Below are 21,097 nucleotides of genomic sequence, written 5' to 3' on the forward strand. Positions count from 1 at the left end.
CACTTTTTTGTCCCATATACGTTAGTGGGAGATTCCAGCCAGATGAACACAACTGCATGCTGATAGCCTTCACTACAGCTGCTCGCCTAGACTACCTAATCCCTGACCTATATGGGGATGGTGTCTCTTTAGCTTACAGGCTTCCTTGCTCTTGTATGGGGGATGATGTCTTCCCAGGGGGAAACCTGAAGGGTGGATTAGGGCTTATTGTGCTGTGCTCTAACATAGCTTAGGTAGGAAAGTTTTTTTTTTTATATATATATATATATATATATATATATATATATATATATATTCGTAACCAAGTCCCGGAATGCAGGTGCTCCACACAGCGGTCCTGGATGGGTTCCGAGAGACCCTAATATAACCTAAAACACTCCTTCCAATATCAGGAGAACCAGGACACCTCCAATATGAAAATTCAGTTTATTTCAGCACAAAATCCAACGCGTTTCGGCAACAGCCTTACTCATGAGTAAGGCTGTTGCCGAAACGCGTTGGATTTTGTGCTGAAATAAACTGAATTTTCATATTGGAGGTGTCCTGGTTCTCCTGATATTGGAAGGAGTGTTTTAGGTTATATATATATATATATATATATCACTCTTAGTGACAGTATGGTGGGACTGTTTTTGTGTTTCACACTCCTTGTCACCTTTTTGCTTTTGGTGTGTTTTATAATCCTAGTTCTTGCAAAACATGCCATTTTATCTAAGATGCTGTTATTTCAATAAATCCTTATTGAACTATATTCTGCCTTTGTTTGTCTCGGCCTGTGTGAGACTAATGTAATTGAAAGGAAGGGATGAGATCTGATCGACCATGATTCCCCTGAGAAGTCTTTGTGGTCATTTGCCAAGTTGCTAAAATCATCACTGTTCTTGGGCAGAGATGAGGTGCGGCTCGTTAGCTGGAAAACTCAGATTAGGCCGACAGGCGTCACATGGTGTGGAATTGTACTTAGTACCCCACAATCCTTGCGATTCTGCCGCTGTGATCCAGTAGCCTCATAAGGATAATGAGAACCTACGCAACAGGGAGGGGTTTGTCATTCTTGCTGTTAGTCAATCTGTACATTCCCCGGGAAAGCCTCATGTCTGGAAAACCACAAATGCCTTTACAACGAAACAGTATTTACCACAATTTTTTTTACAACATTTCTTTTTTTATCACAAGTATGCCTTGACCAAGAATGCCTTTACAACAAATTTCATTGTAAAAGCATTGAATGGTAAAGACATATGCTTGGTAAAAAAACAAAAAATGTACTTATAAATGTAAGTATTTTGCAGGTATGTATTAAGTGTTATTTATTTATATATATGTATTCACAGAAAATACTAAGGTTACAAGGACGTTACAGTTAGCTTCTGAATTTACTCGTACAGTACCATGGAAATGCTGCGGTTAGAGTTGTTTCAAGTAACGAAATCCCGCACCCTAAGGTAACTATAACTCGCGCCTTCACCATGCACACTTGTCTCGTCAATCATTTTATTGCAAATGTAGCAGTGAGAATAAGAAAGATGGCATAGAATATATCAATTATATAATATGTAGGATAATTAGCTGTGCATTGCAAAGGCGCAAGTTATAGTTACCTTAGGGTGCGACTTTTCGTCACTTGAAAGAACTCTAACTACAACTCCTAAATTATTATGGTTCTGTATGAGTAAATTCAGAACCTTACTTTAACATCCCTGTAACTTTAGGTTTATTTTTGTGTGAATGTCTATGTTTTTTTTTTAACGTATAGTAATTTTAGTTGCTATACGTGAATCTCACCACCGCCGTGCAGTCCAGCTGGACTCGAACCCTCAAAGCTCAGTGTGAAGGTCTGTGACCTCGATATCTGGCAGGCAGCACCGTGGGCTTCCAAGCACACGATCACCAAGTACTACTGCTTGGACAGTCAAATCCAGCGTGATGCTCACCTTGCCCATTCCGTCCTTCTGGACCTTTGAGTCTAATCTGTATCTCAGTATTGCTTGGGTTTCTATTCTAAAGTAAGGAATCTGCGGCTAGAAGCCTCTATGAGAGGAACAAATTACTTACCGTTGGTAATGGCTTTCCTGGTTGAGACTCTCTGTGGCCTCAGATTCCTTACCGACACACCCATCCTTCCTGCTCAGTAATTGGATTTTAAGAGTTAAGGGTTGTTTGTCATTTCTAAGGGTTCTAGCTTAACACACTAGTGGTTGGTGTTCTTAGTGGTGCCATATTTTCGGTGTGGAAAGTTGTAAAGATAAACTGGCATAAGCGCACAGATATGGTACCTATATAGGCACCACAGGTCACTTCCAGTGCAGACAACATCACAGGGAACCAAGCAACGCCACCTACCAGCACACAAGGATACTGCTCACCAAAAGTTTACAGATCAGTCTGATGCCGGGGGAATATTGTAAGCTAAGGAATGTGCAGCTTGATAGTCTGTACCAGATAAGGCATTACCAAAGGTAAGTAACTTGTTTGTGTCAGCCAAAGGCGATCACTTGGGCCTCATTGCAGACAATTGTTTTTCACACTTTATGCAACTGTAGTCATATGCTTGCCATAAATAAACCAGTCTTGCTAATACTCCAATCCGAACTGTCTTTCCCGAATTCCCAGGGCCAGTCCCCTCCGGATGGGAGAACCATAAGCACCCCCAGACCGGTTTCACCCTTTTCATTAAGTCTTTTCAGAGTCACCTCTGTTGTGCATTGTCAGCACAGTGAGCAGGGACCCTTGTCTGGGCATGCCTGACACGCTGCTCTTTCTACAACAAACATCTAGGTTCTGGAAGGAATTAGTGAATTTATCTCAGCTACTTGTTGTAAGAAGCTGGCTCTGTATATACTATTTCAAAATGTTATATAGTGTGCACAGATTCCAGGGGTTCCCGAAGAGGCTTGACAGAGGCAATAATAGATAATACTTATGCTCTATTTGTGGTAGTATGGTCGAGCAGTTAGGCTTATCAGAGGGTAGTGTTAAGCATTTGTTGTACACACACAAGCAACTAGTGAAAACACACATTCAATAACTTAACTCCAGACCAATAGGTTTTTATATAGAAAAATATTATTTTGTTAATTTATTTCCAGAAACACAAGATTCATTTAGCAGGTAAGTACATTAAATGAAAGGTACTTTGCATAGTAATACTTAGAACTTTGAATGGAATCAACAATATACACAGTTTTCTTTAAAATCGCAAAACACTATTTTAAAAGTGGACACAGTGCAATTTTCAACAGTTCCTGGGGGAGGTAAGTTAAGTACAGTTTTTGAGGTAAGTAGCAAACTTAAGGGTTCAATCTCTAGGGCATAGATTGCCCGACGTTGGGGGTACAAGATAACCCCAAACACCCAGCACCAGCAACACAGGGCTGGTTAGGTGCAGAGGTCAAAAAGAAGCCAAAATAATGTGGGTGCCTATGGAGACTGGGTACTTCGGTTCCAGTCTGCTTGCAGATAAGTACCCGCGTTGTCGGAGGGCAGACCAGGGGGGTTTGAAGGAGTTCTGGAGGGGCCCCAAGTAGGCATAAAAACCACACCCTCAGCAACACAGGGGCGGCCGGGTGCAGTGTGCAAACAGGGCGTCGGGTTCTCACTAGACCTCTGTGGAGGGACCTGGGGGTCACTAAAGCGCTGCAGGCAGGGCACAGAGAGGGGCTTCTCGGGCAAGCCACCAACTGGGCAAGGGTGAGGGCAGCCTGCTGGTCGTTGCTGCACCAGTGGTTGTTTCTCTCAGTCCTGGGGGCTGTGAGTGCAGTGCTTTTCCAGGCGACTGATATCTTTGTTCTGGGCAGTGGTGGTCAGGGGGGACCTTGGGATTCCATCTGCAGGTGTCGTTGTGGGGGTGTAGAGAGATCAGCCCAGGGTGGACACGTAGTCTGAATCGCCTGGGGATCCTCTCTGGCTTGTTGGTTTCTCTGGACACGGGCTGGGGGCGTCAGGTGCAGAGTAGTTGGACTGGTTTCTTTGTCTTCTTGTTGGACAGGTCTTCTGTCCACAGGAGTTTCTTGGTCCTCGATGATGCAGGCAGTCCCCTGGAGGCTTTTCAGGGGTCACTGGTCCTGCAGAACACGTTGCTTCTTCTCTTGCAGCTTTTTGGAAGCAGGAGACATGCCGGAGGGCTGGGGCCGAGTCAGTTGTTGTCTCCTTCTCTGCGGAATTTTCAGCTCAGCAGTTTTTCTTTCTTGAGGTCATCAGGAATCTGACTAGCTTGGTTCAGGGAGCCCTTAAATGAAAGATTTAGGGGCGTTTTTAGGGGTCAGAGGGCAGTATCGAATGGCTACTGTCCCTGAGGTTGACTACACCCTTCCTGTGCCCCCACTCCCTTTGGGGAGGTGGGCACATTCCAAACCCTATTGGTCCTTGTCCTCCAAACCAAGATGGAGGATTCTGCAAGGAGGGGGTGAGTTCGGCTCTGGACACCTTAGGTGTGGTCCTGGCTGTGGTGGTGACTCATCCTTGTTTTTCCTAATTATCCCTCTGGACTTGCTGCCAAAAGTGGGGCTTTGTCCGGGGGCTGGGCATCTCAACTAGCTGGAGTGCCCTGGGGCATTGTAACATGAATCCTGAGCCTTTGAGGCTCACCGCTAGGTGTTACAGTTCCTGCGGGGGGGAGGTGTGAAGGAACTCCACCCAGTGCAGGCTTTGTTTCTGCCCAAGGGAGCAGAAATGCTCACACCCCAGGGGGTCAAAAACTCATCTCTCAGTGGCAGGCTGGCATAGACCAGTCAGTCCTGCACCGAAGGATTGGGTAAAATACAGGGGGTGCCGTCTGTAAGCTTTTTGTAATAAATCTACTATTGGCATCAGTGTGGTTTATTATTCTGAGAAGTTTGAAACCAAACTTCCTAGTATTCAGTTTAGCAATTATGGAACTGTCGAGTTTATTTTGACAAACTCCCAGACCATATACTTAATATGGCCACAGTGTACTTACAATGTCTAAGAATGGACTTAGACACTGTAGGGGCATACTGCTCATGCAGCTTTACCCTCACCTGGGGTATAGTGCACCCTGCCTTAGGACTTTAAGGCCTGCTAGAGGGGTGACTTACCTATGCCACAGGCAGTGTTTGTGTGCATGGCACCCTGAGGGGGATGCCATGTTGACTTTGCCTTTTTCTCCCCACCAACACACACAATCTGAAATGGCAGTGTCCATGTGTTAGGTGAGGGTCCCTTAGGGTGGAACAACACATGCAGCAGCTCTTAGGGGCCTTTCCTGGTCACAGGGCCCTTGGTACCACTGGTACCTTTTACAAGAGGCTTATCTGTGTGGCAATTGTGGAAACAATGGTTAATTTTTAGTGAAAGAACACTGGTGCTGGGGCCTGGTTAGCTGGGTCCCCAGCACACAGTCAGGTCATCATCAATATCGGGCCAAAAGTGGTGGGGGGGTAACTGCAACAAGGGCTGTTTTCCTACACTTGTGTTTTATCAGGATGCATTCAAGCCTTTGTTTTCTACACACTGTGCCACACTACGGAGACTGACAGCGAACATCTGGACAAGGACAGAAAACAATTTTAAAACCATGTCTATAGTTTGAATGTTTTCCAGATAAAGTCATTTATATTGTCATCTCTCTTCCTGTAAACCTAATACACACCAAAAACACTTTGAAGTTGCCAGAGTGCTGAGTAGAAAGTGAATTAAATTCACAATGTGCTACAATGTACGTATCATTGCTAGAATCCGTACTTTGCTACATCAGACTTGGTGTCCTTTTCTGCAAATGTTCTATACTACTGTTTATCTCATACGACTAGCATTGTTTTCAATATCACTACCAACATTTAACATGTTCTGAAGAGGATTACTGAATTACATACCTTTAAATGGAGATCCAGAAGCCATATTCCACTATTATATCTGAAAGGGGCAGATGGGGTAGTGTATTTCATGTTAACAATAATTTAATATTAGCAGCATAGAAATACATAGTATTTAATAAGGACATGTGACTATATATACTTTGAATAAGAAAAGCATGTTTTGCCTTTTAGGAGAGAATCACACCTTGACAAGTGGGAAGATTCAAAGAGTGGAAATCTGCATAGACCACAGGGTCCGGTTGCCCATAATTACAGGTAGGTAATGTTTCCGTGACATTAGTAAGCATGCTTACCTCTGGATGGCAAGTTTTCTAGATGTATCCGTCTCTATCGTGATTAACAAGCATCCTTGTTTCCCACAAATATGACAAGGTATCTCTTTTTCAACTCTTTTGGTATGTCCTGGTCTAGCTGAAAGGACATGGCTATCTTTTGCAAAGCAACAAGTTTTTATTATCAGGGAGCTAGAATACATGTGCAATGCTACATCCCCCTCAGATATTAATGTATAATCCACTTATCCCAGGCTTCATTGCACCTTTGCACCTCTTTCCGTTTGGTCTTTCAAGAAAAAACTTCTTTGGGAGCCTTGTATTTTCTAATTTGGCACCCTGCTGAGTCTTCTGAAGTTTATCGCATGGAGCAGAGGATGTCTCCCCTTTGCCAGATAATCTTATTCAAGTTTCCTCCAAAGTGCCTATAGAACATAAACTTGACCATGCCTCAGAAACCTAAACCCTTGCCACATGATCCAATTTGCTCTTTATACTGCTGCTCCTAGGTCCCAATTGGGTTATGGTGGGACAGTAACTTAAGTGATGTCCTCCCTCTTTATGTAGAGGTGCAAACAAACTGAGGAATTGAGCATGAGTTTAAAGCTTCCAAACCTCACCCACAGGTGTACGATCAGAACACTCCAAGAGACATCTTATAACTTAGAGAAGCAAAAAAAAAATTGAGTTATTGTTTGACAGGAGCAACTAATATTGTAACCCAGTTGACATGCACAGGATACTAAGCCCTTTCTTCTATTCTTAAGTAGCGATAGTCCCTATAGACTTAGGTGATTATCAGAATCCCTCTATAGAATTGTATTTTCTGTATAACAAAAGGAATCAGCAGTAACCTCGATCAGAAATGTTGACATCTTTGGCTATTCCAGCCACCTTTGCCAAGGTGGCTGCTTCTCTTGGGCCTTTCGTGCCGCTTTACTTATCACTGGGGCTTTAGTACAGCAGGTGATTGCGATCCATTCTAGATCCCGGCCCTTCCTTATTTGCAGATGGACAAGCATAGCTGAGACACCCGTTTCCACCTTACTCTGCTATAACAAGTAATGTGTACTTTTTGTCCAGAATCATGAACTTGATGACATGAAGGCAGTCTATTTAAAATCCTTACCTTGCGTATAGACCTTTCAGCCTGGCACTGGCCCTGCCAACCACTTCTTGCAACCCTGCTTCGGTTGATGCAATCCAAGTTGATACTCCAGCCCAGACAACAATAAATGAGTAGATGAAAGGTTAGAGGAGAATGATTCTAGTTAAAAGACAATGTCAGAAGCAAGTGTGGGTGACGGTGTGTGTTGAAATTAAAAGGTGGGTGCCATCCCCATCTGAGCTTTAGGTGAACATTTTATTCTCTAATCATGGTCAGCCAGAAAGAGCAAATGGATTGTCTGCGACTCTTGACATTTACAAAGAGCAAAAGAGCAATATTATTTGATAAATAAGAAATAATAATCATAGGGTACTGCCAGAAGATATTGGTGCCCTATGTCAGGCCCCAGCCCTATGCAGCTTCATTATGGAGGTATGTTGAACGGGGGGGGGTAAAAACATAGCATCTTGGTTGTTTCTGCTTGCATCAACCAGGAGCATATGTTTGTGAATGCTGTTAGAGAGAACAGTATCATACTCCTCCTTCACTTCTGTCATTTAGTAGCATCTCAAACCAGTGAAAGTTAAATGTTTACTTTTAACTCCCTGCTTGAAAAGACTAAATGCCACACCGTTGGACCCTTTCCTCTGAGATTCACTTGTGCTCAGGCTTTCCCCTTCCCTTGGTGCACCTCCCCACCTACCCTCCTTACTCAGAGTTTCTAACTTTGATGCAGTTGTTATAATTAGGTGACTGGTTGTGGTGAAACCTAAAATATCACGCAGGTTTTTCACAGACTACAAAAGTGAGAATGGCTGTTCATCCTAGATATTTTTGAGAGATACTCCAAAAGCAAGATGGAGATTTAGGAGTTAATGTTATTGTTTACAATTGTGGTTTGGCTTGCCTTTTCACCTGCCAGTGTCTTTGATCTTCCAAAACAGAGGGGGGACATCCTTAGTAGACAAATAGGCCCCATTAGGTAGGGACAAATAGGTTTTGAATCTGTCTTAAGTCAAGGACTTCCATGGAATAGCCTAGTTTTCACATGACCATAATTGCAAGTTCCTTTGGATGCATTGGGACGTGTGCTCTGTAGTAAGAAAGCTGTTATTATTCTGCATTGGCCCTTTAGCAATACTCTTGTAATTTGGATTTAATTTCGTCCATTGAAAGTGAGTTAACTCAAATGGACCCCTGCAGATTCCCTCCGGATGGAATATAGGAAGGGTATGTGCTTTGTACCGTTTAAAAAATTTCGGTTGATAGTCATTGGTTGCCTTCCTCAAGAGAACAGTCTCTCTGTACCCTTTAGGCTTGAGGTGGGAACATAAGAGGGTGCAGACCATAAGAAAGAATGTGAACGGTTTCCCATAAACTTACTTCCTTGCTGTGTAAGAGATGGCCTGTTCCTCCAAATGGTTGCTAGAAAATGCAAGGTTCTGAATAAAGTGGGCTAGGCAACTGACTGCTAAATCTTCGTTCAGCACTTTGTACTTAAAACTATATTACTTGTATATACATCCTTATCAGGCCTCTACAGCACAGTGCTTCCCTGTAGTTGGTTTCAAAGTCTACAACTTTCTGTTGTGACTAGGGTTTCTAATGAATGGGTGCTTCTAGAAATTCCTTCTCTGAACTTCCGCCCTTCCCCCGTACAACAGACACAATCTGGAAATGTTTGGCCATCCTAGCAAATCACTGGTGTCGGTTCGAGTTAAATGACATAAATGCAGCTGTTTAGGCTCTGAGCGTGACTTAATATTTGACTGAGTGCGCACTGGTGACATCTGATTCCTTTCATTCTGTGGCTTCATCAGTGTTCAGCTAGAGCAGTGTTGCAAATGTTTCCTCAGCTTTAAGCCCTTTTGAGATGGCTGTCAGTTACTGACCCTCATGCACAGAGTATGTGATGTCCTGGAAAATTACAAAGTCCTTTAGCATGTAGTTTATTTGCTCTTACACACCCTTACGCATCGATAAAGAGGAGCAATAAGCTGCTTATGGCTTCCTTTGAAAAGTCAAAATACAAGTTTTCATCCAGGTCCTGGTGTCGAGAATTATTTCATATTTGTTCAGGCTTCAGTTCTCTGAGGCATCACAAAAAGCACAAGAGCCACTCTTCCTCATTTATACATAAGAAGTACAAGAGATCAAAGGAGACATCATCATCCTCTTCTGAAAAGTTCTACTTCTTTCATTGCAGGATGTTCAACAGATGAGCTTTCCTTCTTAAAGGGTTTTTTGCTAAGCAATCAAACTATTTTGAGACCAAATAGATTGGATACGGTCCCTGCTCTTGCAGGATGTGTATGGTAATATACCCATACGGCACTCCCACCGGAGCCATCTGTTCTGTATGGACCATGCACACTTTCCGTTTACCGTGCAGTCTATCAACCTTACCTTGGCTCCTCTGAGGTTCAAGAAAGTGATAGAGGTTGTCGCTGTCCATCTGCAGAGATTTGGAGTTATGTATATTCCCATACCTCAGCTCTCCGCTGTCAGTCACAGATGATTCCTGGATGATAGATGAACCCAGTAACTTCCTTGGGATTTTCCATGAAAAAACTGACATACCACTGGTGCCCTATGCTGAGGATTCCCCTTATTTGGGCTCATCTAGTCACTAATGTTCAAGGTCTTTCTACCACTGCACGGAGTCCAGGCATTCAGGAGCTGATTCTGATATTTTGCTCTTTTTCCTGGATCTCACATGAGACCATCTAAGGCTTCTCGGACTCTTATAATTGTCTTCCTGGTCTTGAGCACCAGAGGACATGTGGGTCCTGCAGTGCAGTGGAACCTGAGGTTTAATTGGGCCCAGTGTTAGGGATGCCTCTCAGAACCATCCAGGTCTTGCAGGAGAAGGTTTAGGACCTTCTTTGGTTAAGACAAGCACAAACTTAACCTGCAGCAGCCCACTCCCCCGTCTCTGCGCAGACTTCATACATATGACAGATGACTTGCTGCTGGTGTCGGAGGGGAAGAGGGAGGTTACCTATGGGAGGTGGCGATTAGAGGCCACTGGTTTCCAAAGGAGAGGTGGTTTCTTATGAATCTTCTGGAGCGTCTGGTAAACCATCTGACCATAAAAGTCCTCTTGATGTCCATCAACAGGAGTTCTCACTAGCAACATGACTGCCCTGTGCTGCTGCAACAAGCAAAGCACAGTGGTGTCCTGAATCCTGTGCGAGGACATCTTAAATCTCTGGAGATGGCTGGGCCAGCAGAACATATTTCTGGTAGACAACCATCTAGCAGGATAGCTCATTGCCAGAGCAGAGGGGCTGAGCATTTGTCGGCTGGAGGATCATCAGTGGCACTGCCTCCCCAAAGTGGCAAGAAGCATCTTTGACCAGTGGGGTTTGCCCTGGCAGGATCTCTTTGCCACCGTTGAGGACACACTGTCACAATTTTGCACATTGCTTGTTTTCGCCAATTATTCACTTGGAGAAAACTTGTGGCTGGAATGCAACAAATGACTGCGGTATGCATTTCCAGCACTGCCTCCCCCGCCACAAGTTCCGAAGAAAGTTAAGATAGACTGGGCACAAGTAATCTTAATCTCTATAGACTGGGCCAGGGGTGTGTGGTCCCCAGAGTGCCTGAACATTTGCCCTCCAGTCAGGCTACCACTTCTGGAGAACCCATTGTCTCAGCCACAGAGAAACGTCCTGCATCAGTCTCCGCAACCTACACCTCAGTGCGTGCAGACTGAGCAGTGGCAATTGCATGTTCTTGACTTGCTGGCTGAGATGATGCCATCCTTGCAGCTAGGTGCCTTTCCACTAAGTGTGCCAACCCTGGGTGCTAGAACAGATTTATTTCTGGGTGCAGCCCCAAAACACTGACCTCTTACATGCCATACTTGCAGATTTATTTTCTTTTGTTTTTTTATTAGTCCAACAAGGTCTTGGGTTTGAGACACTGAAAGGTTATCTATTTGCCCATGCAACCTTTGAGTTTGCCTGATAGCCTGCATTTCATTAAAGGTTTGACTCACATGTTTCCCCTTACCTAACGTCCAGTTGATCACTTCCAAGTGTTTTTTCATTCCATCTCACGCCTTGAAAGACAGTGAGCAGCTCCATCGACCATACAAAAGAACACAGCGTGGATGATTAGCTCTTTGTAGGTTTGTGGAGCATAGCTAGGGAAGGCTGTACATTTTATCTGGATATTTTAAAAGGGAGCTTTCTGTGGCTGCTTGTCTCCTGCATCTTGCTAGTGCCTCATGCTTGCATGCTATACAGTAGTACCTCTGCTTCCAGTGGGCAAAGCACTGAGGAGTTCCTTCAGAGAGCATCTGTGTTTCTTGGGCAGAGCAAGGCTTGGGACCTTCAGTGGTGGTTTGGAAAGCCTTTGTTTCCTCTGCTGCAGGGGCCACTTTTCCTCATTCTTCCCCTCATGTTGGTAGTCATCTAGACTCGTGGAGATAAGACACCTCTAGTCTCCCTTGAAACAGAGATTCCACATCAGTCTGCAGGAGCTCCAAGTGATTATGGGCCTCAAGACGTTACTGCCCTCCATTTGCTGCGGTCAGTCCGGGTCTGAGCGAATAACAGTGACGTGGTATGCCAGCAAATAGTATAATGTAGACTTGCGTCCCTTGTGACCTGGAGGCATTGAGCTATTGGTCCCAAGCTTAGCCTTAGGATATATGGCTGGTGGGCCATCTTGTGTGTTCCCTGCCAGCTAGATGGGGGCCTTTGTGAGCGGACACGGCACTCTGAGTAGGCGACCTGTCTGGCACGGCTTAGTGCACACACTTCCGTATTTATTCAGACTCTGATCTGAACAGTACTCCAGCAAAGAACATACATGGATTGCTTGGAGAATTGATGCAGACACTGATTTAAACTGTAAGCCCGCAGAGAACATAGGTGGACTGCTTGCAGATGTAAGGTCAAACGGCACGTTTGTCCTGATGAGAACCCTTTGAATTAGTATGTGGGTCGAAACGTCCACTGTTTTAATGGTTTTGTCGATTGTTCATATTGTGCACAACAACCAATGATTGTATCATGGGTTGTTTCACTTACTTAGAATCCTCGGACATCCATTTACTGTATATAGGTCAGTGTAAATAATGTACCTCACTGCACTTTTTGAGCACTGCACTGTCTACACTTCACTTGAATATGATAACATTCTTCTGGTTGTTCACAAATAAACAGAGCATTATGGATAGATGATGTTTGAAGTTTGGTTTTGATTATGTGTAAGTGGAATAAGACCCACTGATCGATTGTTGTTTCTTCAGGCTTAAACGAAGGCACTTTTGCCTTTTAGTGAGACCCTCACAGACAGATTAATGGGCATTTGGGCCCAACCTTGCTCTTGCCTGTCTTTTAATGTGTCTAGATGCCCCAGCCCTCTCCTTTGTGATGTTGCCTTACCACTCAGCAGCCTACACCTGAGAGCAATGTGGGCAAGTCATCTACAAATACGGTAAACCAAAATTCGTTTCCTAAAATTCTTTCCAATGGGAAGTTGAAATATGTGGCAGCCTATGGGAAATTAAATTTTCCTCAGCCGGTCCTCCTCTTTGCTCTGCCAATGCGATCTGTCTCCTTAGGCAGTACTCATATGTATTGTGGAGCATGGTTAGCAAGATGTTGCCGGCAGACCAAGGTGAATTCTACTCCAAACTAGCACAAATCATTGAGTATGGCTAAGATGAAGTATGTCATCCATACGGGACTGGCCATTATGGACTGTTTAGGCATGGTAGTCTGTACCAGTGTGGTGCTTCGGAGCCTTGGATAAATGAAAACATTACTGGAAATGCCATTTGAAGTCACCCTTCTTTATGAAGACGAAGCAGACTCTGCACAGCAGCGTTTAAAAAAAAAAAAAAAAGTATCACTGTGTATTTCCTGGATCTTTCAGCACCTGTGTGCAGTATCCCCATCAATTTTGCCTTTTCAAGATTTTGGAAGGTTTATGGCTTACATCTAACTTCAAGGCCCACTCCCTGAGCACAGGCCCCCTAGTCCGTTTGGAGGCTGGGGTTGGGGATCTAGCTGTTGACATCAAAGGTAGCAAGGACAGCATAGTTGCCAGTGCCCTCCAACTCCAGCTTCCAAGCTGCTTTTGCATGCCTTTGGCGGTACATGGCCACCCTGTAGGAAGCAGCAAAGGTTATTACATCCAAAAGTATATCTGACAAAATGAACCACCAAAGTTATGCCCTGTCATTCATGTTTAACCCGACACATATTCCACCTAAATCAGAGCGGCATTTAAGGGACCATTTGTATTCCTGTCCTGCAGTCCCACAGGTGTTACCAGCAGTCAAGTTGGGGCAGAAGCATTTTCAGTTTTGGGTGCTACTCTTCGGCCTCTTCAGTGCCCTTGGGGTGTTCACAGAAACGATTGTAATGATTGCTATAAATCTTCGGTAGTTTGGAATATCAGTAAACATATTCCTAGATGACTGACTGTCGAAGGTCAGCTTGCCACAGTCTGTTGTAGATTACCTCCAAATGACTCCCAATCTCCTAACTTCTTTGTCTCTCGATCAAAGTGCCAAAGTCACACCAGACTCTTTCGCAGTGGCTACTGTTCATCTGAGTCACTCTGAATGGAGAGCAGTTTCGAGCCTTCCCACTGGGTCAACAAGTCCAGGACGTTTAGGCTGTAATCCTATGTTCGGTGGCATGTGTAGCTGCAGATACACATGCTGTGCACAGTCCGCCGTCTGGTGTTGGGCTCGGAGTGTTACAAGTTGTTTTTCTTAGGAGAAGTGTTTTCGAGTCACGAGACCGAGGGACTCCTCCCACTTCGGTTCCATTGTGCATGGGCGTCGACTCCATCTTAGATTGTTTTTTTTTCCGCCATCGGGTTCGGACGTGTTCCTTTTCGCTCCGTGCTTCGGGTCGGAAAGTTAGTCAGAATCTCGGAAAAATTTGTCGGTATTGTTTCGTTCGGTATCGGGTTAGTTAGAACAAATCGACACCGAATCTTGAAGAGCTCCGGTAGCCCTTCGAGGTAATTTCGATCCCCCGTCGGGGCCTGGTCAGCCCGACCGCGTGCGACTTCAAGACTGATGGAACGGACCCCGTTCCGATTCTGTCCTAAATGCCATAATAAATATCCTTATACGGATCAACATTTGGTCTGTAACTTGTGCCTGTCCCCCGAGCACAAGGAGGATACGTGCGAAGCCTGTCGCGTGTTTCGGTCGAGAAAAACGCTCAGAGACCGAAGAGCCAGGAGATTGCAGATGGCGTCCACGCCGACAGGACAACAACGGTTTGAGGAGGAAGAAGAAGAAACTTTCTCCATCCACGAGTCGGATTCCGAAGAACTCGACGCCGAAGAAACGTCAACCGTGAGTAAGACGTCGAAACAAAAAGCTCACGAAAAGACTGACAAAGCCCAGGGGACGCCACCGCCAACAGGCCATGGCTTAACCCGAAAAGTAGGTGACCGTCCATCGGCACCGAAAAAGGGCGAGCTGGTGTCGAAGTCATCCGACTCCGGTCGAGATACAGGCACGCAGCAATCTCGGGCCCGAGAGAGTGGCGCAGAAAAGATTCGGCACCGAGACAGCGGCACCGAGGTTGGTCGGCACTGAGAGGGCACGATGCAGAAAAGAAAAAAGATTTTGTCGGAGCCGAAAAAATCAGTAGAAAAGGTTTCGGTGCCGAAACATCCGGCATCCGAACCGAGAATTAGTTCCTACTCAGAGGAACAAGGACTGTCCTCTCAAATGAAAGAAAACAGATTTGAAGAGGAATTACAAACAATAGAGCCAGATCACACGCAAAGGCGGCTCTTTATTCAAAAAGATACAGGGAAGATCAGCACTCTTCCCCCAATCAAGATGAAAAGGAAACTTGCCTTCCAACAAGGAGACTAGCAACCACAAACAAAGGTGGTAAAGAAAGTAACTCCACCACCTTCTCCACCACCATCAACTCATGCATCACCGGCGCAAACTCCACCATTAACACACTCACCAGCTCATACCACAATGAGCCAGGATGATCCAGATGCATGGGACCTCTACGACGCTCCAGTATTGGACAATAGCCCAGAGTCGTACCCAACTAAACCGTCACCACCTGAGGACAGTACATCATATGCACAGGTGGTCGCTAGGGCAGCCGAATTCCACAATGTATCACTACATTCAGAACCTATTGAGGATGACTTCCTCTTTAACACTCTGTCCTCCACCCATAGCCATTATCAAAGCCTTCCCATGCTCCCAGGAATGCTAAGGCACTCAAAACAAATATTTCAGGAGCCAGTTAAAGGCAGAGCCATAACTCCAAGGGTGGAGAAAAAATATAAGGCACCGCCCACAGACCCTATATTTATTACAACACAACTGACACCGGACTCAGTAGTTGTGGGGGCAGCTCGTAAGAGAGCCAACTTGCATACATCAGGCGACGCACCACCTCCGGACAAGGAGAGCCGCAAATTTGATGCAGCGGGAAAAAGGGTTGCAGCACAAGCAGCAAATCAGTGGCGTATCGCCAACTCGCAAGCACTCTTGGCGAGATACGACAGGGCTCATTGGGATGAAATGCAACATCTCATCGAACACCTACCCAAAGAGCTTCAAAAAAGAGCGCAACAGGTGGTGGAAGAGGGACAAAGTATCTCGAACAATCAGATACGGTCTTCCATGGATGCAGCGGATACAGCTGCAAGGACAATAAACACTGCAGTCACAATAAGGAGGCACGCATGGCTGCGCACATCTGGGTTCAAACCAGAAATACAACAGGCTGTGCTCAATATGCCGTTTAATGAACAGCAATTGTTTGGGCCGGAGGTGGACACTGCCATTGAAAAACTAAAAAAGGACACCGATACGGCCAAAGCCATGGGCGCACTGTACTCCCTGCAGAGCAGAGGCACATTTCGGAAGACACCTTTTAGGGGAGGGTTTCGAGGTCAACCCACAGAAACCAACACCTCACAAAAAAGACCACCTACCTACCAGGGACAATATCAAAGGGGAGGTTTTCGGGGACAATACAGAGGAGGACAATTCCCAAGAAATCGGGGAAAATTTCAAGGTCCCAAAACCCCTCAAAATAAACAGTGACTCACAAGTCACACAACCCCTTCACACAACACCAGTGGGGGGAAGACTAAGCCAGTTCTACAAATCTTGGGAGGAAATAACAACAGACACTTGGGTCTTAGCAATTATCCAGCATGGTTATTGCATAGAATTTCTCCAATTCCCTCCAAACGTCCCACCGAAAACACACAATATGTCAAAACAGCATATAGATCTTCTAGGACTAGAAGTTCAAGCATTACTGCAAAAGGACGCAATAGAATTAGTGCCAAGTCTACAGAAAAACACAGGAGTTTACTCACTGTACTTTCTAATACCAAAAAAGGACAAAACTCTGAGACCAATACTAGATCTCAGAACACTAAATACCTACATCAAATCAGACCACTTTCACATGGTCACATTACAAGACGTAATCCCACTGCTCAAACAGCAAGACTACATGACAACATTAGACCTAAAAGATGCGTATTTCCATACACCGATACATCCTTCACACAGGAAATACCTAAGGTTCGTATTCAAAGGAATACATTACCAATTCAAAGTGTTGCCATTCGGAATAACAACCGCGCCAAGAGTCTTTACAAAATGCCTAGCAGTAGTAGCTGCACATATCAGAAGGCAGCAAATACACGTGTTCCCTTACTTAGACGACTGGTTAATCAAAACCAACACGCTAACAAAGTGTTCATATCACACAAAGTATGTCATACAGACCCTTCACAAGCTGGGTTTCTCCATCAACTATGCAAAGTCACACCTTTTGCCGTGCCAAACACAGCAATACTTAGGAGCGACAATCAACACAACAGAAGGGATAGCCACTCCAAGTCCACAAAGGGTTCAAACATTTCACAAGGTAATACAGGCCATGTATCCAACACAAAAGATACAAGCAAAAATGGTATTAAAACTCCTAGGCATGATGTCTTCATGCATAGCCATTGTCCCAAACGCAAGGTTACACATGCGGCCCTTACAACAGTGCCTAGCATCACAATGGTCACATGCACAGGGTCAACTTCTAGATCTGGTGTTGATAGACCGCCAAACATACATCTCGCTTCTATGGTGGAACAGTACAAATTTAAACAAAGGGCGGCCTTTCCAAGACCCAGTGCCACAATACGTCGTAACAACAGATGCTTCCATGACAGGGTGGGGAGCACACCTCAATCAACACAGCATCCAAGGACAATGGGACATACATCAAATGCAGTTTCACATAAATCACCTAGAACTGTTAGCAGTATTTCTAGCGCTAAAAGCATTTCAGCCCATGATAACCCACAAATACATTCTTGTTAAAACAGACAACATGACAACAATGTATTATTTAAACAAACAGGGGGGGACACACTCAACACAGTTGTGTCTCCTAACACAAAAAATATGGCATTGGGCGATTCACAACCACATTCGCCTAATAGCACAATTTATTCCAGGGATCCAAAACCAGCTAGCAGACAATCTCTCTCGGGATCACCAACAAATCCACGAATGGGAAATTCACCCCCAAATACTGAACACTTACTTTCCAATTTGGGGAACACCCCAAATAGACCTATTTGCAACAGAAGAAAACTCAAAATGCCAAAACTTCGCATCCAGGTACCCACACCAGCGATCCCAAGGCAATGCTCTATGGATGAACTGGTCAGGGATATTTGCGTACGCTTTTCCCCCTCTCCCTCTCCTTCCATATCTAGTAAACAGATTGAGTCAAAACAAACTCAAACTCATACTAATAGCACCAACATGGGCAAGACAACCTTGGTACACAACACTACTAGACCTGTCAGTAGTACCTCATGTCAAGCTACCCAACAGACCAGATCTGTTAACACAACACAAACAACAGATCAGGCATCCAAACCCAGCATCGCTGAATCTAGCAATTTGGCTCCTGAAATCCTAGAATTCGGACACTTAGACCTCACACAGGAATGTATGGAGGTCATAAAACAAGCAAGAAGACCTTCCACTAGACACTGCTATACAAATAAATGGAAAAGATTTGTTTGTTACTGCCATAACAATTAAATTCAACCATTATACGCATCTCCAAAAGATGTAGTAGGATATTTACTACATTTGCAAAAATCAAATCTAGCTTTTTCTTCCATAAAGATACATCTCACCGCAATATCTGCTTACCTGCAGATTACTCACTCAACTTCACTATTCAGAATACCAGTCATTAAAGCGTTTATGGAAGGCCTAAAGAGAATTATACCACCAAGGACACCACCTGTTCCTTCATGGAACCTCAACATTGTCTTAACAAGACTCATGGGTCCACCTTTCGAGCCCATGCATTCTTGTGAAATGCAATACTTAACGTGGAAAGTTGCATTTCTCATTGCCATCACATCTCTAAGAAGAGTGAGTCAGATTCAGGCATTTACCATACAAGAACCATTTATTCAAATACATAAAAATAAGATAGTTCTAAGAACAAATCCAAAATTCTTACCAAAGGTTGTCTCACCGTTCCACTTAAATCAAACAGTAGAATTACCAGTGTTCTTCCCACAGCCAGATTCCGTAGCTGAAAGAGCACTACATACATTAGACATCAAAAGAGCACTAATGTACTACATTGACAGAACAAAACTAATTAGAAAGACAAAACAACTATTTATTGCCTTTCAAAAACCTCATACAGGAAATCCTATTTCAAAACAAGGCATTGCTAGATGGATAGTTAGGTGCATTCAAACCTGCTATCTTAAAGCAAAGAGAGAGCTGCCTATTACACCAAAGGCACACTCAACCAGAAAGAAAGGTGCTACTATGGCCTTTCTAGGAAATATTCCAATGAACGAAATATGTAAGGCAGCAACATGGTCTACGCCTCATACATTTACTAAGCACTACTGTGTAGATGTGTTATCTGCACAACAAGCCACAGTAGGTCAAGCTGTACTAAGGACTTTATTTCAAACTACTTCAACTCCTACAGGCTGAACCACCGCTTTTGGGGAGATAACTGCTTACTAGTCTATGCACAGCATGTGTATCTGCAGCTACACATGCCACCGAACGGAAAATGTCACTTACCCAGTGTACATCTGTTCGTGGCATTAGTCCCTGCAGATTCACATGCGCCCACCCGCCTCCCCGGGAGCCTAGAGCCGTTTAGAAGTAGATCTTCAACATTTGTAAATATATTACTTTAACCTTCATTTTGTACATACGTATTCATTCCATTGCATGGGCACTATTACTAGCATACACAACTCCTACCTCACCCTCTGCGGGGAAAACAATCTAAGATGGAGTCGACGCCCATGCGCAATGGAACCGAAGTGGGAGGAGTCCCTCGGTCTCGTGACTCGAAAACACTTCTCCTAAGAAAAACAACTTGTAACACTCCGAGCCCAACACCAGACGGCGGACTGTGCACAGCATGTGAATCGGCAGCGACTAATGCCACGAACAGATGTACACTGGGTAAGTGACATTTTCCGTTTCATCCACCATCCTGGATCTCTGTGAGAGTGGCTCTGAGACTTCTTGGCATCCTGTATCCTGTTAGCTGTTTATGCCAGGTGGTACATGTGGGTTTTTCTGCAGTGGGATCTCAAGTTTCAGTAGATTTAGTTCCAAGACGGAAAAAGACCATCAGTGGTGGATGCTCAACCAAAGTTGGATGGGTGGTAGACACCTTTCTGTGTCCCATCCTAATCTGTGATAGACGCATCATTGCTGGGTTTGTTAAGTTACCTAGGAGTGGTGGAGATCAGAGGACTCTGAACTTGGAGTTGCGGCCCATTCACTTGGCATTGAAACCCTTCCTTCTGTCCATCAAAGGGGGGCTGGTTCAGGTCCTCAGGGACAACACCTCCAGGTGGGGTGCTAGATTTTGTGCCAGGAGAGACTTGGAATTGTCTGAGTGTTGGCATTTCCCTCGTCGCAAACTACCTTGTGGGATCTTTGTATGTGAGGGCAAGCAAACTGTCGGCATTGACTAGTGGATCTCAAATGGCAGTTATGTGCCGAGATGCCACAGGGCATCTTCCAGCAATGAGGAGAACCCTGGCTTGATTGTTTCCAGAGTTGAGTATTCACAGTGGCAACACTTTTGTGCCCTAGAGTTTCCAAGAATGCTCTCCCTCTGAGTCACTTTCCACCTAGAATGTAGCACAGAAGTTACTAATTCATTTGCTGCCTCTGCTTCTCCTGCCCAGAGTTCTGAAGATCAGGAAGTCATCCTATTGGCTCTAGTTTGGGCCTGGCGAGTGTGGTGCCAATAACTTCTCGGCATGAGCATCTCTATGCTGGTTCCTTCAACAGGGTCTTCTGTTGCTGTAGCAGTTCATGATCTTGCAGCCCAGCATGCACGTTCTACATCTCCATGAGTGGAGACTGAGTGGCATTACTTGGAAGCCATTTTGACAGCCAGGCTGCCTTCTCCAAAATCTTTTCATGCCAGGCGCTGGAATGGGTTTGTGGCCTGGTGTGGTTCCTGCATTATGTACCCATTACAGGAAAAGCTGATGTAAGTGTTGCTTTTGATGCTTTATTAATCCAGCAAAGATGTGCAGAGGGCACTGTTGAAGGTTATTGTCTCTTTTTTTTTTTTTTTTTTTGTTTTTTTTAGTTTAGTGGACCAACCAACCTTGTTTACCTGTTGTGATGTGTTTTCTATATTAGGCCAATGAACAACTGTACTTTGCTTTTCATAACTCTTAAAACAGTCCTTCTCATTGCAATGACTTCAGCTAGTCATGCGAGTGTGTTTCTGGCTCTTTCAGTCTACACCTCCTTTTTTCTGGACGGACTGGTGTGACTGGTGTTACTGACAAGAGCAGCGTTCCCA

General features: G+C 44.6%; 1 protein-coding gene across 3 annotated transcripts in view; it reads left to right on the plus strand.

The window, feature by feature from the left end:
* The window catches only part of CLASRP (CLK4 associating serine/arginine rich protein), a 664,783-nt gene that overhangs the window by 622,272 nt on the left and 21,414 nt on the right, over nucleotides 1–21,097 (plus strand). For all 3 annotated transcript variants that reach the window (XM_069207696.1, XM_069207697.1, XM_069207699.1), the window contains one exon: nucleotides 6,009–6,092. In XM_069207696.1, coding sequence (XP_069063797.1) covers nucleotides 6,009–6,092 — 84 coding nt within the window. The remainder of the gene's footprint in view (nucleotides 1–6,008; nucleotides 6,093–21,097) is intronic.

The sequence above is a fragment of the Pleurodeles waltl genome, chromosome 9 (assembly GCF_031143425.1).
Source record: "Pleurodeles waltl isolate 20211129_DDA chromosome 9, aPleWal1.hap1.20221129, whole genome shotgun sequence".
Taxonomy (NCBI): Eukaryota; Metazoa; Chordata; class Amphibia; order Caudata; family Salamandridae; genus Pleurodeles; species Pleurodeles waltl.